We start from the raw sequence: 16,786 nt of genomic DNA, 5'->3' as shown, positions 1-16,786 counted from the left end.
ATATTTGGCAATGTTTCCAGTATTATCAACCTTTGGGTTTTCTATTTTGACACAGTGTGCATAAGGTGCTCAACCGCAACAATATATTTATTTCTTAACTTTTCAATCTTCTTTGCTTTATCTCATTCTACACCCACTTTTCTATTTTCATTTAGATCATTTTTTTTGGATTAGATAACTTCTAAAGAAGACAATAACAAAGGATGTTAAAATATCCCTACTTTATATTCATTCTTTTATTCTTCCCCACTCTACATACTCTCTTAATAAAAATTATATTTAATATATATATTTATTTAAAAATATAGAAATACCAATACAGCACTTGTATGCATTTGTTCAGTGTTTCAATTTTCTTTATCGATCTTGAATCAAAACTGTGATGCGTGGTCTTTATATAATCTTAATTACTGTTATAATATATATCATATATTATATTTATAAATAGAAGTTAACTGTTGTCAAGCAATGTATCCCTATATTATGTAGGATTCGTTTGGTATTTGTTGCAATTACATAACACATTCAAAGCACAGAAGAGTAACTTTGTTAACCAATCAGATGAGCAAAATACATGATACATGACAAGTATGATACATTCAATGTAGAAAGAAGTATTTCATTGTGTTGTCGAAAGCTTTCATGGCTGGAATCACTGGGTTGCTGTGTGTTTTCAGGGCTGTATAGCCCACAAAGGGTTCCCCCAGGCAGGAAGCAGCAAGACTTTGAAGCTGAAAGGCAATTCAGTGCCAATTAAGGTGGCCAATTGCAACATTCACACTAGCCGCAAACAGACAAGACATTCTGGACATTCCATAGATACAGTAGAGTCTCACTTATCCAACGTTCTGGATTATCCAACGCATTTTTGTAGTCAATGTTTTCAATATATCATGATATTTTGGTGCGAAATTCATAAATACAGTAATTACTATGTAGCACTGCTGCATATTGAACTACTTTTTCTGCCAGATTTGTTGTATAACATGATGTTTTGGTGCTTAATTTGTAAAATCATAACCTAATTTGATGTTTAATAGGCTTCTCCTTAATCTCTCCTTATTATCCAACATATTCGCTTATTCAACGTTCTGCCGGCCCGTTTATGTTGGATAAGTGAGACTCTACTGTATATAAACCCCAGTTGCCTAGTTTCCAATGGGCCTCACAACCTCTGGGGATGCTTGACATAGATGTGGGCGAAACGTCAGGAGAGAATGCTTCTGGAACATGGCCATACAGCCCGAAAACTCACAGCAACCCAAGTCTTTCATTATACAAACCTTCATCCTCAAATACCTAAACTATCTTTCTTCAGTCCATTAAAAGTAAAACAAGTAGAAGTCTATGGATTACACATTGGAAAATACAATAATTAGAGATTTCTTCGCTGGCATAATTGCTCCAAGCATATTTATTTTCTTAAAGATTACTGTTGGAAGAGCTCAGAAATTAAGGTACTGTATATACTCGAGTATAAGCCTGGTTTTTCAGCCCTTTTTTTAAGAGTGAAAAAGCCCCCCTCGGCTTATACTCGGGTGAGGGTCCTGGTTGGCTTATATTTGGGTCAGCTTATACTCGAGAATATATGGTACATTTATTATTGGTATTATTACATTTATTATTTTTCTCTATTACTGTTGCTATTATTACATTTATTTTACTCTATTTTATTATTATTATTATTATTAATAATAATAATACATTTATTATTTCACTCTGATCTTATTATTATTGCATTTCTTATTTTACTCTATTTATTATTACATGTATTATTTCCCTGTATTTATTATTATTATTACGTGTATTATTTTACTCTGTTATTATTAAAAGGATACATAAGCACATTTACATTGAAGAAGATGAGAATAATGATTTGATCAGAGTTGGACAATCTCATCTTAAATTTGAGCTTTATGTAAATATTCAGAAACATTTAACCTCTCTGATTCTACTAGATTCAAATTTGGATGCGCTGAATGGCCAAAATGATTGCTCTCCCCATCAGTATATTTCATATTCATTGCCCCAAAGACACCTCTGCTGAGTCCAGAGGTAGCGATGGCAGATCTTCCAACTCAAGATCATTGGATAAGGAAGTCAAGTCATTCGTTGTTATGGATGTGTCTTCATCGGAGGCATATTGAAGCTCTCCTGATTCCGGGAAGAGAAGTTCTTCAGGCGGAGAGGGGAAGTCTTCAAGGCTGATATCAGACCCACCATCGTTTTCTTCAGGTGGAGGAGGAAGATCTCCACTTGGGAAGGAAACTGCAGATGGTAGATCGATACTTCCGTACGATAACACTTCATCCACAGGAGAAACGATTTCTTCCTCTATTCCCAGTGGATGTTCCTCACGGATGGGTATTTTATCTTCTTCACTTCTCTCCACATCTTGGAGTGAATTGACCTCTCTGGATCTCTTTGAGCTTTGGCCGCTCACTGTGGGACAATTTCGCACTTGTTTTGTGGTTCCTTCCATGGTTTGGGGACATAAGGAACCATTGCTCGGCGGGGCTTCGTATAGATTGGATTCGCTGACTGCATATTCTGCGCGACCTTTACTGTCATCCGAAATGTACAGAGGGTCAGAGGGATTCTGCGATTCGGAAGGAAATTGCTTCATTTCACCATGGATGGTGCTCACATCTTCAGATCCAACAAGCATCATAGGTTTGGAACAAGGTGGGTTTTCACGGTTGTCTTCTCCTTCAACGGTGCTACCGATTTGTTGATTTTTCGGGTCTTTAGTGTTGTCAGAAGACCCTTCGTTCCATGAAACATCTTCAGATCCAACAAGCATCATAGGTTTGGAACAGGGTGGGTTTTCATGGTTGTCTTCTCCTTCAACGGTGCTACCGATTTGTTGATTTTTCGGGTCTTTAGTGTTGTCAGAAGACCCTTCGTTCCATGAAACATCTTCAGATCCAACAAGCATCATAGGTTTGGAACAGGGTGGGTTTTCATGGTTGTCTTCTCCTTCAACAGTGCTACCGATTTGTTGATTTTTCGGGTCTTTAGTGTTGTCAGAAGACCCTTCGTTCCATGAAACATCTTCAGATCCAACAAGCATCATAGGTTTGGAACAGGGTGGGTTTTCATGGTTGTCTTCTCCTTCAACGGTGCTACCGATTTGTTGATTTTTCGGGTCTTTAGTGTTGTCAGAAGACCCTTCGTTCCGTGAAACATCTTCAGATCCAACAAGCATCATAGGTTTGGAACAGGGTGGGTTTTCATGGTTGTCTTCTCCTTCAATGGTGCTACCGATTTGTTGATTTTTTGGGTCTTTAGTGTTGTCGAAAGACCCTTCGTTCCATGAAACATCTTCAGATTCAGCACCTTCTTGGAAAGCCATCTTCTCTAGTTCTGGTACATCCCTTCTGATAATGACAGCATCGGTTTGATCAGAATAGGATCCTCCCATCCCATCTGTATTGGATCTTCCATCACTCGATAATATAATAAAAGCAGATCTATCTGCTTTCTCATTGAACGGCTTACCTTCCTGGATGCACAGAGTCGATAGGTCAACCTGTTTTGGAGGACCACCATATATTTGAGTGTGACTTCTTCCTCCAGAAGACGGTGATGTATTTATTCCTCGAGTTCCACAAAACATCTCATCCTGTATGATGAATTCCTCCGGAAGGCTGATGTCCGTATCTTGGTCCTCCTTCTCTTCCAAGGATGAAGGAGAACTTCCAGAGATATTGATGAGAACAGCACGAGCCGTATGAAATCCAGACTCCAACCGGGGCTTCTCTGAGTCAAGCGAAAAACCATATAATTCATCAGAAGGGGTTATTGGATGCGAACATTGCAATGCCTTGTCCATGGAACTGCAGAGACGTTCTTCTTTGGGATTCTTCATCAAGCCTGTATCTTGCTCTTCCTTCACCAAATAACCTAGAAAGCAAGAAAGTTGAGATGTAACTTCGTATTAAGGAAGTGCCAACTATTTTCCCATCTGAGGCTCTCATACTACCCTGTTTCCCCGAAAATAAGACAGTGTCTTATATTAATTTTTGCTCCCAAAGAGGCGCTAGGTCTTATTTTCAGGGGATGTCTTATTTTTCCACAAAGAGTAATTCACATTTATGGTTGAATTTTTAAAAAAATGAAAATTTATTATCTACTGCACAGTAGTTGTCATCACAAACCAGCATAACCAAACTGTGAATCTTTTCAAGAATTTGTATATTATATACTAGCTGTGCCCGGCCATGCGTTGCTGGTGGTGTCTGTATTTTATAGGCAGTGTGGAAGAGGCCTAAGTGAGGCCTAACCGTGCCTGTCTCCTGGGCTGAGTAGGTTGCTAGGAGACCAAGTGGGTGGAGCTTAACCTTCAAACTGGCAGCAATTAGATAAAACTATTATTCCTCTCCCTGTAATTAGGACTTTATTTTTCTGGATTATCCAACGCATTTTTGTAGTCAATGTTTTCAATGCATTGTGATATTTTGGTGCTAAATTCGTAAATACAGTAATTACTACATAGCATTATTTCGTATTGAACTACTTTTTCTGTCAAATTTGTTGTATAACATGATGTTTTGGTGCTTCATTTGTAAAATCATAACCTAATTTGATGTTTAATAGGCTTTTCCTTAATCCCTTCTTATTATCCAACATATTTGCTTTTCCAACGTTCTGTCGGCCCATTTATGTTGGATAAGTGAGACTCTACTGTACATGTAATAATAATAATAATCAATACAGGAAAATAATACATGTAATAATAAATAGAGTAAAATAATAAATGCAATAATAATAATAAGATCAGAATGAAATAATAAATGTATTAATAATAATAAAAATAGAGTAAAATAAATGTAATAGTAGCAATAATAGAGAAAAATAATAAATGTAATAATACCAATAATAATAGAGAAAAATAATAAATGTAATAATACCAATAATAATAGAGAAAAATAATAATACCAATAATAATAGAGAAAAATAATAATACCAATAATAATAGAGAAAAATAATAATACCAATAATAATAGAGAAAAATAATAAATGTACCATATATTCTTGAGTATAAGCTGACCCAAATATAAGCCAACCAGGACCCTCACCTGAGTATAAGCCAAGGGCGGCTTTTTCAGTCCTAAAAAAGGGCTGAAAAACTAGGCTTATACTCGAGTATATAGAGTATATTAAGGATGACTATGATGTACTTATTGCTTAGGACTTTGGGGCAAGTTTTATTCATTAGTGCTATTATTTTTATTAGCCTGCACCGTTATTGACTATGCCGGGGTTTTCTGTGTGTGCAGTTTTCCTTTTAACGGCATAAATGATATTTCATTAGGTTAAAATGGTACGAACGAGAGCAGTTACTCAGAATTATAACCGCCGGCATCAAATTTATAATTTGCTCCGACGAAGTGTCTGTAAGACTCTATAAATTACCCCGATGTCTCATCTGTAAGGCCTGGAGGTGCTTCTTCTAAGAAGAAATATGAAGGGAGGATAAAACCAAGGAACCCAAATCTCGCCCGTCTGGGACGATCTCCGGCTGATAAATGTGACTTCCCCCCCTTTCTTAAAAGAGAATGTGGCCTCTTAAATTATGTCGGAAAGAGCACATTTTTAATAGCGCAATCAGGATAAGTTATGATTTTGTTCTTCCGTAATCGTATTCCCCGGTAAACCTTGGAAGGCTCTCTTTAACATCTTGGCTCTCGGGTGATTTATGCCCCCGGGATGTTACTGAAGTAATAATAATCGAGGAGAAGGTGGCCTTTTTCCCGTCGGTATTAAAGCCTGAGCAAAAACCGCAGGAGCAAATTGGACGTAACGGGCTCCGATCTAATTTATTCTCCGCAAAGGAGATGGAAGGAGGTTTGATGCCACTTGAACGGCTGTGTCTCAATGTTGGCAAGGAACCAGGGCTCTAGTCTTTAGTGGAGAAGGCACAAGACTTGGTGAAACTACCGCTCCCGGGATCCCTTTTCCTGGCGGGAATGAAAGGCAAACATCGAAATTTGCAAAAGAATGAACTGAACATTTTCTTCAGCAGCTGAGGAGATGATCAATGGTTTCGTCAGTTTCCTTGCAGAGTCTGCATTTTGGGTCATCAGCTGATTTTTCGATCTTGGCCTGGATGGCCTTTGTCCTGATGTCTTGCTCCTGGGCTGCAAGGATCAGGCCTTCTGTCTCCTTCTTCAGGGTCCCATTCGTGAGCCAGAGCCAGGTCTTCTCCTTATCAACTTTTCCTTCAACTTTGTCAAGGAACTTTCCATGCAATGTTTTGTTGTGCCAGCTGTCAGCTCTAGTTTGTAGTGCAGTTTTCTTGTACTTGTTTTTTTGTCTGCTGTGCTTTCTGTCTCCTTCTTCAGGGTCCCATTCGTGAGCCAGAGCCAGGTCTTCTCCTTGTCAGCTTTTCCTTCAACTTTGTCAAGGAACTTTCCATGCAATGTTTTGTTGTGCCAGCTGTCAGCTCTAGTTTGTAGTGCAGTTTTCTTGTACTGGTTTTTTTGTCTGCTGTGCTTTCTGTCTCCTTCTTCAGGGTCCCATTCGTGAGCCAGAGCCAGGTCTTCTCCTTATCAGCTTTTCCTTCAGTTTTGTCAAGGAACTTTCCATGCAATGTTTTGTTGTGCCAGCTGTCAGCTCTAGTTTGTAGTGTGGTTTTCTTGTACTGTTTTTTTGTCTGCTGTGCTTTGAGGAGTTTCTGATTTTTGACTTCAATCAAAGCAGGTTCTTCACTTTGCTTGACATATTCTGCCAGGGCATGTTCTTCTTCTTTGACTGCTTGTTTGACTTGTAAGAGTCCTCTGCCCCCTGATCTTCTAGGCAGATGTAGCCGGTCAACATCACTGCGAGGGTGCAGTGAATGATGAATGGTCATGAATTTTCTTGTTTTTCTGTCCAAATTGTCCAGTTCCATCTGTGTCTAGTTTATAATGCCAGCAGTATCTCTTATGACAGGTATGGCCCAGGTGTTTATGGCCTTGATGGTGTTGCCTCCATTGAGCTTGCTTTTGAGAATTTTTCTGACCCTTTGTGTGTATTCTTTGCTGACCACAGTTTTCACATGTTCATGCTTGATGTTGTCCAGCTGTAATATGCCCAGATATTTATAGGCCTCTGGCTGGTGACACTTTATTGTTTGGCCATTAGGCATATTTATGCCTTCACTTTCCATGATTTTTCCCTTCTTCAATGCCACTGTCGAACATTTGTCCAAGCCAAACTCCATGCTGATATCAGTGCTAAAAATTCGGACAGTGTTAGTCAGAGACTGGATTTCAGTTTCCGTTTTCCCATACAGCTTCAGGTCATCCATGTATATCAGATGCGAAATTTTGTGAGAATTCTTAGATGTTTGATAGCCGAGATTTGTTTTTTGTAAGATTGTTGACAGAGGGATCATGGCAATAATGAAAAGCAGAGGGGACAATGAGTCTCCCTGGAAAATTCCTCTCCTGATGTTGACAAGTCCATAGCTTTCATTTCCAACCAACAGTTCAGTTTTCCAGTGCTCCATCATGTTTTCAATGAAGGTGCCAACGTTTTTACTAATCCCGATGGCATCCAGGCACTTGATGATCCAGCTGTGTGGGAGTGAGTCAGAGGCCTTATTATTATTATTATTATTATTATTATTATTAGATTTGAAGGTAGGTATGTAACATCTTTAGAAGCAGAATGGCAAATCAAGACTTTAAAAATTAGCCCGATTCCCCAAATCATGGTTACTTTGTCCTTATATCATACTTACCTTTGGTTTCCTTGCATCCTGTGTCTGTTAGGGTTGAACCTATGGGGTATTCCCTGCAGAAATTCAAGTTTTTGTCTGTAATAACATCTGTCTTCTCCACATCTGGAACTGGTTGCTTCTTCTGGGGGAATTCGCCTGCCTCTTCCCTCAAGGTGTCTTCTGTCTTCCCATGAAGACTGCAAAGGAAAGATTTCAGATCAGCATTTGGGAAAAGGCTGTATAAATTTGTTCCATAATACAATACAGTTCTCATTGAGGGAATACTTGAAATGGCTATTAGGAGGGAAGGGAGTTAAGTTAGGAAGTTGATGGGGTACAAAATAAAGTTGTTGTTATTATTATTTTATTATGACGCAGCAAACAAGATAGACATGCTGGGTTTTGTGATGCGAAACCCAGCATGTCTATCTTGTTTGCTGTGTCATAATAAAATAATAATAATAATAATAATAATAATAATAACAACTTTATTTTTGTACCCCGCCTCCATCTCTCCAAAGGGACTCGGGCAGCTTACATATGCCTAAAATAATGTATAAAATAAACACATAGTACAATACAAAATAAAACCACTGGTATATAAAACAACAATTTGAATTCAGAACGGCGCCAATAACGTATAGTTATAGTTAGAATGTTTCTTAATGTTTGCATTCAAATTCTTTCAACTACAGTAGAGTCTCATTTATCCAAGCCTCGCTTATCCAAGCTTCTGGATTATCCAAGCAATTTTTGTAGTCAATATTTTCAATATATTGTGATATTTTGGTGCTAAATTTGTAAATACAGTAATTACAACATAACATTACTGCGTATTGAACTACTTTTTCTGTCAAATTTGTTGTATAACATGAAGTTTTGGTGCTTAATTTGTAAAATCATAACCTATTTTGATGTTTAATAGGCTTTTCCTTAATCCCTCCTTATTATCCAAGATATTCGCTTATCCAAGCTTCTGCCGGCCTGTTCAGCTTGGATAAGTGAGACTCGACTGTATTTCAATCTACAGCATAAGGCGCTTTGAGTCCAATTTGGAAAAAAAAAAGACATGCTGTGAGGGTTCCAAAAGCATTCTCTCCTGACATTTCGCCCACATCTATGACAGGCATCCTCAGAGTTTGTGAGGCCTGTTGGAAAACTATGCAAGTGGGGTTTATACATCTGTGGAAGGTCCAGGGTGGGAGAAAGAAGGCTTGTCTGTTTGAGGCAAATGTGAAAGGGTGCAATTGGCCACCTTGATTAGCACTGAATGGCCTTGCAGCTTCAAAGTCTGGCTTCTTCCTGCCTGGGGGAATCCATTGTTGGGAGGTGTTCGCTGGATTGTAGGAGATCAATAGACTCTGTGCCTTGGATTGTGTCGTTTTGCTCTTCTGTTGTATATCTCCACGGATCGTGGGGGGTTTCTGGAAGGTGCCAAGGGCCCAGTGCATTGTCCTTCAACCAGAATGGAGCCGGCAAGATAAATAACGGCCCTTTTGGACCTTTGCCCCCAGAGCAAGAAGCCTGCGAAGCCTGTGTCTCCTTTCCTCTCTGTCAAAAGGAACGAAGGCGAAGCCGGCAATCCTTTCTAAAGGCCCCCGGTGACCGATAATCAATAGCAACATGAATTATAGATCAGTTTCATGCAAAGATTTATCTGAGAGCGCCTCCGTTTGCCAAACACGGTTGGCCTCGCGGTCACCCGCCAGGCTTCTCTATGGGAACTGACAGCGTCCGAGGAGGATTCGTGGTGGCACGTTTCCAAAAGGATTTGCTTGGCAAAAGCAGCGACCCAAGGCTTTGGAGGAAGAAGAGACAGCGAGGAGACAGACAGGCTCAGCAGTGAAAGCGAGAAGCAACCCTTGAAACCAGAATGCAGCGAAAAGTGGAGCCTTGGTTAGTATTTGGGGCCGAAGATTCCCCAACTGAGCTTCTTTTAGTCCTGAAAAGAGTGATTCCTTCTTTTGGAACAACATGAATTCACTTTCCAATGCTTTTCTGCACCATTGTAATGTTTTAAAGTAGCAGAAATCAGTAGTGGACTTCCAGCTACTTCTGTGTTGTTTTGTTTTTGGAAAGGGGCATTTTTGGAGGGTCTTGAGAGTTGCCAGATGTCCAAGATGGGTTTAGAAAAGGCAGGGGAACGAGAGACCAAATTGCCAACATCCGCTAGATAATGGAGGAAGGCAGGGAGTTTCAGAAAAACATCTACTTCTGCTTTATTGACTATTCCAAAGCCTTTGACTGTGTGGATCATAATAAACGGTGGCATGTTCTTGGTGGTCTGAGGAGACCAAGTCACCTTTGTCTGTCTCCTGAGAAATCTGTATAAAGATCAAGTAGCCACAGTAAGAACAGACCATGGAACAGAAGACAGGTTCAAGATTGGGAAAGGAGGACGGCAGGGCTGCATACTTTCACCCTCCCTATTCAACTTGTACGCAAAACACATCATGCGACATGCGGGGCTTGACGAATCCAAGGCCGGAGTTAAAATTGCTGGAAGAAACATTAACAACCTTAGGCAGGGGTCCTCAAACTTTTTAAGTGGAAGGCTGATTCACAGTCCTTCAGACTGTTGGGGGGCCAGACTATGAAATAGTCCAAAATTAGGAATGTTGTTGTTGTTGTGTGCCTTCAAGCCATTTCAGACGTAGGTCAACCCTAAATCTAAAGTTTAGGACAGAGGCCAGGTCATTGACCTTGGAGGGCCTTAGTTTGGGGACCCCTGATCTAGACAATCTCATAAGACCATAGGTAAGCAAAGAGACCTCCAAAGACCATCTAGATGGTCTCATAAGACCATCGGTAAGAGACCCTCAAAGACCATCTAGATGGACTCATAAGACCATCAGAAGACCATAGATAAGGAAAGAGACCCTCAGACCATCTAGATGATCTCATAAGGCAATCAGAAGACCATAGATAAGGAAAGAGACCTCAAAGACCATCTAGATGGTTTCATAAGACCATAAGTAAGGAAAGAGACACTCAAAGACCATCTAGATGATCTCATAAGGCCATCAGAAGACCATAGATAAGGAAAAAGACCTCAAAGACCATCTAGATGGTCTCATAAGACCATCGGTAAGGAAAGAGACCCTCAAAGACCATCTAGATGATCTCATAAGGCCATCAGAAGACCATAGATAAGGAAAGAGACCTCAAAGACCATCTAGATGGTTTCATAAGGCCATAGGTAAGGAAAGGGGCTCCCAAAGGCCACCAAGATGATTTCAAAAAACCATAGGTAAGGCCATCTAGACGGTCTCATATGACCATAGGTAAGCAAAGTGACCTCCAAAAGCCATCTAGATATTTCATAAGGCCATAGCCAAGCAAAGAGATCTTCAAAGACCATCTAGACGATCTCATAAGACCATAGGTAAGCAAAGAGACCACCAAAGACCAAGTAGACTTAGGTCAACCCTAAGTCTAAAGTTTAGGACAGGGGCCAGGTCAATGACCTTGGAGGGTCTTAGTTTGGGGACCCCTGACCTTAGGTATGCAGACGATACCACTCTGATGGTTGAAAGCGAAGAGGAGCCGAGGAGCCTTCTCACCAAGGTGAAAGAAGAAAGTGCAAAAGCTGGGTTGCAGTTAAACGTCAAGAAAACCAAGATCATGGCAACGACACCTATCGATAACTGGTAAATAGAGGGAGAAAACATGGAGGCAGTTACTAGCTGTGCCTGGCCACGCGTTGCTGTGGCGAAGTATGATGGTATGGAAAATAAAGTATTGAGGAATTGGTGGTAGTTAAAGTAAAGGGTCCCCTGGGCTGAGTGGGTTGCTAGGAGACCAAGTGGGCGGAGCTTAGCCTTCTAACTGGCAGCAATTGGATAAAAACAATTTTTCCTCTCCCTCTAATTAGGACTTTATTTTTCTTTTCTTTTTGTTGTATCAACCTAGAGGCATGGATGAGGGGTTGTGCTGTCAATTTTTGAGGTTGTGGGGCGTTTACTTTTGTTGTTTTGTCCGCTGCCGTGATGCCATCACTCTTTTATATATATAGATTATCAATATTATATGTATACACAATATATTATATTATTACCATAGCACAATATTAGTAAATGAATGAACAATACAATATTTAAAAATAAAAACAATTTTAACCAATATAAACCTATCAGGATTTCAATGGGAAGTGTGGGCCTGCTTCTGCCCAATGAGATAGTCAAGTTAAGTAGGATTGTTATTGTTGTGTGCCTTCAAGTCATTCCAGACTTTGGGCAAGCCTAAGTCTAAAACTGAGGGTTTGGGGACCCCTGATCCAAGGCCTAGTCCAAGTTTGCAAAGGTTTAAACCAGATTTAAAGGCCTTCTCCAAGGTGCTGAAGGTTTGAAATAGATTCCCAAACCTGGATTAGATCTCTGCTAAAAGCGTTTGCAAGAAGGGGAGGCAGAGATGCCAAACCACTTGCAGAGCGATGGCTTTTTCAAGAGCTTCCCCTCTCAGCCGCTCGAGTGAATTGTCCCATTGACGTTATGGCGATTGTGCTGGAAGCAATTACCGCTCGGAGGAAGAAAAGGGAATAAATGGCAGCTCCGAGCCACGATTTATCCCTTTGCGGACTGGCACGGAAGGGAATAATCAATTGGGTAGCTCCTGACAAATCCAAAGCCTGGGTCTGGATTGTAAATGTAACGTCTGGAGAAAAGGAGGAGGGATATTTTTCATGCATCACATGGCGCTTTGTTCTGAATCGCAGAATAAATACTGTATATACTCGAGTATAAGCCTAGTTTTTCAGACTGAAAAAGGCCCCCCTCGGCTTATACTCGGGTGAGGGTCCTGGTTGGCTTATATTTGGGTCAGCTTATACTCGAGAATATATGGTACATTTATTATTTTTCTCTATTATTATTGGTATTATTACATTTATTATTTTCCTCTATTATCATTGGCATTGTTACATTTATTATTTTACTCTACTTACAGTAGAGTCTCACTTATCCAACATAAACGGGCCGGCAGAATGTTGGATAAGCGAATATGTTGGATAATAAGGAGGCATTAAGGAAAAGCCTATTAAACATCAAATTAGGTTATGATTTTACAAATTAAGCACCAAAACATCATGTTATACAACAAATTTGACAGAAAAAGTAGTTCAATACGCAGTAATGTTATGTTGTAATTACTGTATTTACGAACTTAGCACCAAAATATTACGATATATTGAAAACATTGACTACAAAAATGCATTGGATAATCCAGAATGTTGGATAAGCGAGTGTTGGATAAGTGAGACTCTACTGTATTATTATTATTATTATTACATTTATCATTTTACTCTTGTTATTCTTGCTACTATTCCATTTATTTTAATCTATTTTTTATTCTTATTAATACATAATAAAAAATAGATTAAAATAAATGGAATAGTAGCAATAATAACAAGAGTAAAATGATAAATGTAATAATAATAATAATAATAAGTAGAGTCAGTAAGTAGGAGCTACCCAATTATTAATACATTTATTATTTTATTCTGATATTATTGTTATTGCATTTATTATTTTACTCTATTTATTATTGTTAATACATTTATTAATTTACTCTATTATTACATTTATTATTTTACTGTATTTATTATTATTATTAATACATTTATTGGTTTACTCTATTATTATTATTATTATTATTATTATTATTATTATTATTATTAAAAGGATACATAAGCACATTTACATTGAAGAAGTTGAGAATAAGGATTTAATCAGAGTTGGACAGTCTTATCTTAAATTACAGTTTTATGTAAATATTCAAAAATGTCATGTTATTATTATCTATTTTTATTTCTGAGATTTACCGCTCTCGGCTTATACTTGAGTCAATGTTTTCCCAGTTTTTTGTGGTAAAATTATGTGCCTTGGCTTATAGTCGGGTCGGCTTATACTTGAGTAGGTAAGGTAAAGGTTTCCCCTGACGTTAAGTCCAGTCATGTCTGACTCTGGGGGTTGGTGCTCATCTCCATTTCTAAGCCCAAGAGCCGGCATTGCCCATAGACAACTCCTAGATCATGTGGCCGGCATGACTGCATGGAGCGCCAGAGCGGTACCTATTGATCTACTCACATTGGCATGTTTTCAAACTGCTAGGTTGGCAGAAGCTGGAGCTAACAGCGGGCGCTCATTCCACTTCCGGAATTTGAACCTGGGACTTTTCGGTCTGCAAGTTCAGCAGCTCAGCGCTTTAACACACTTCGCCACCGGGGCTCCATATACGGTAATATTACAGTATAGTGTTATAGTAAAATATAGTAATACTAGCTGTGCCCGGCCACGCGTTGCTGTGGCGTTGTCTGGTGGTGTCTGTATTTTATAGGTAGTGTGGAAGAGGCCTAAGTGAGGCCTAACTTTGCCTGTCCCCAGAGCTGAGTGGGTTGCTAGGAGACCAAGTGGGTGGAGCTTAGCCTTCTAACTGGCAGCAATTGGATAAAAACAAGTATTCCTCTCCCTCTAATTAGGACTTTATTTTTCTTTTCTTTTTGTTGTATCAACCTAGAGGCGTGGATGAGGGGTTGTGCTGTCAATTTTCGAGGTTGTGGGGTGTTTAGTTTTGTTGTTTTGTCGGTCGCCAGGATTCCACCACTCTTTTATATATATAGCTATAATGCTTATATTGTGCTATACGAATAATATATATTGTATGTACATATGACTTGTGAGCCGCCCTGAGTCCCCTTTGGGGTGAGAAGGGCGGGATATAAATGTCACTAACAAATAAATAAGCTTCACTATTTTAGCCAATGGCCGGAGATTCTTGAAAGACCAGAATTTGGGGAAATGGCGCATTTCGTATGGCGCATCCTTGTTCAACGGAGAACAACAATCGGATAGAAAAGGAGAGTGTTGCTATTTCCTTCCTCACTTGTTTGCATTGACCAACGGCATGCCTTACTTGTTTGCATCCACACTTTGTTCTCTTCTTGAGCTTGAAACAATGAGCGGAGCCTGAGCGCCTTCTTCCTGGGTGCCATGAATCTCCTGGAGGGATTTCCCGACTCTCTCGTGCAGATCTTTCCACAGTTGTTCGGTTGCCGCCTGCACAGCCAAGAGCTCCCTTTGTTGCTTCAAGAGGAGTTTCCTCTCCCGGTGAGCCGAGCGGCAGACGTTCTGCAAGTGGTGGAGCTCCGCCTGCAAAACAAAGGAAAAAAAGAGGGGAAAAAGCCACAAAAAGATCAGGTACAAAATGCACAAATTCGGAAAGGAGGGATGATGGAGGGTGCATTGATACGGAAGTAAACAAACACATTGCATTACCTGCTCCTGCTTGAGTCTGGTGAGCAAAGCGGACTGTTTCTCTGCTGAGGTGTACAAGATGTTCTGATGGCTGAAACGGGAAAATGGACATTGGATATAAGATAAGTGACACTTGGCTCGAATACAATACATGGGAAAGGGATAGTAGGCCACAAGTGGCGCATGAGCCAAGAGTGTAATGCGGTAGCTCAAAAAGCCAATGCGATGCCAGGCTGCATCAATCAGGGACAGAAAGTGAAGTGAAATCTTCTGAACAGGCATGGACAGCAAAGGAAACACTGCAGGAGTGTTAGCCTTTCCCTATGTGATCCAAAGCTAAAAGATATGTGTGTGTGTATGTATATGTGTGTGTATGTATGGGGCCCCCGGTGGCGCAGTGTGTTAAAGCGCTGAGCTGCTGAACTTGCGGACCAAATGGTCACAAGTTCGAATCCGGGGAGCGGAATGAGCGCCCGCTGTTAGCCCCAGGTTCTGCCAAGCTAGCAGTTCGAAAACATGCAAATGTGAGTAGATGAATAGGTACCGCTCCGGCGGGAAGGTAACAGTACTCCATGCAGTCATGCCAATGACCACATGACCTAGGAGATTGCCCATCCCCATCATAATTACAATTATTCTCCTCGACCTTTTTGTACTGGTCGCTCTTTTCCTGATTACAGTAGAGTCTCACTTATCCAACATTAGCTTATCCAATGTTCTGGATTATCCAATGCATTTTTGTAGTCAATGTTGTCAATACATCGTGATATTTCGGTGCTAAATTCATAAATACAGTAATTACTACATAGCATTACTGTGTATTGAACTACTTTTTCTGTCAAATTTGTTGTCTCACATGATGTTTTGGTGCTTCATTTGTAAAATCATAACCTATTTTGATGTTTAATAGGCTTTTTCTTAATTTCTCCTTATTATCCAACATATTCACTTATCCAACGTTCTGCTGGCCCATTTATGTTGGATAAGTGAGACTCTACTGTATATGTATGTGTATGGGCCCCCCGGTAGCACAGTGTGTTAAAGCGCTGAGCTGCTGAACTTGCGGACCAAACGGTCGCAGGTTCTAATCTGGGGAGCGGAATGAGCGCCCGCTGTTAGCCCCAGGTTCTGTCAAGCTAGCGGTTTGAAAACATGCCAATGTGAGTAGATCAATAGGTACCGCTCTGGCAGGAAGGCAACGGCGCTCCATGCAGTCAGGCCAATAACCACATGACCTTGGAGGTGTCTACGGACAACGCTGGCTCTTCGGCTTAGAAATGGAGATGAGCCCCAACCCCCAAGAGTCAGACATGACTGGACTTAACGTCAGGGGAAACCTTTACCTATATGTATCTATATATATAAAAGGGTAATGAAATTTCGGCCTAGGACAAAACAACAAAACTACACATCCCAGAAACACTAAACATGGCAGCACAACCCCTCATCCATGGCTCTGGGTTGATACAACAAAAAGAAAAGAAAAATAAAGTCCTAATTAGAGGGAGAGGAATAATTGTTTTTATCAAATTGCTGCCAGTTAGAAGGCAACCCACTCAGCCCAGGGGACAGGCAGAGTTAGGCCTCACTTAGGCCTCTTCCACACTGCCTATAAAATACAGATTATCTGATTTTAACTGGATGATATGGCAGTGTAGACTCAAGGCCCTTCCACGCAGCTATATAACCCATTTATAATCTTATATTATCTGCTTTGAACTGGATTATCTTGACTCCACACTGCCATATAATCAATTTCAGTGTGCAGTCGGACACAACTGGACTTAATGTCAGGAGAAAACCTTTCCCTTTTACCTTAACTACCACC

The 16,786-nt window shown here is 40.1% G+C and overlaps 1 protein-coding gene across 1 annotated transcript; it reads right to left on the bottom strand.

Moving 5' to 3' along the window:
• Positions 1 to 69: 69 nt before the first annotated feature.
• LOC107982268 (uncharacterized) lies at positions 70 to 15,618 on the bottom strand. The gene is made up of 4 exons (XM_008124187.3): positions 14,980 to 15,618; positions 14,618 to 14,853; positions 7,730 to 7,905; positions 70 to 3,906 (listed from the first exon to the last, which is right to left on the bottom strand). Exons 1-4 carry the CDS (start codon positions 15,238 to 15,240, stop codon positions 2,021 to 2,023), a joined length of 2,559 nt encoding a protein of 852 aa, XP_008122394.2. The 5' UTR covers positions 15,241 to 15,618; the 3' UTR covers positions 70 to 2,020.
• Between the last annotated feature and the right edge of the window lie 1,168 nt (positions 15,619 to 16,786).

This window comes from Anolis carolinensis, unplaced genomic scaffold, assembly GCF_035594765.1.
Source record: "Anolis carolinensis isolate JA03-04 unplaced genomic scaffold, rAnoCar3.1.pri scaffold_7, whole genome shotgun sequence".
Lineage (NCBI taxonomy): Eukaryota > Metazoa > Chordata > Lepidosauria > Squamata > Dactyloidae > Anolis > Anolis carolinensis.
The sequence above is the reverse complement of the archived record's forward strand: the minus strand, read 5'-3'. Positions and strand labels throughout refer to the sequence as shown.

Excerpts from the sequence above, each read along its gene's own strand:
- LOC107982268 (XM_008124187.3), bottom strand. The coding sequence starts at position 15,240 with ATGCCTGTTCAGAAGATTTCACTTCACTTTCTGTCCCTGATTGATGCA. Across the intron at positions 14,854-14,979 it reads CCAGACTCAAGCAGGAGCAG|GCGGAGCTCCACCACTTGCA; the intron begins GTAATGCAATGT and ends TTTGTTTTGCAG. Across the intron at positions 7,906-14,617 it reads CAAAGTGTGGATGCAAACAA|TCTTCATGGGAAGACAGAAG; the intron begins GTAAGGCATGCC and ends TTTCCTTTGCAG.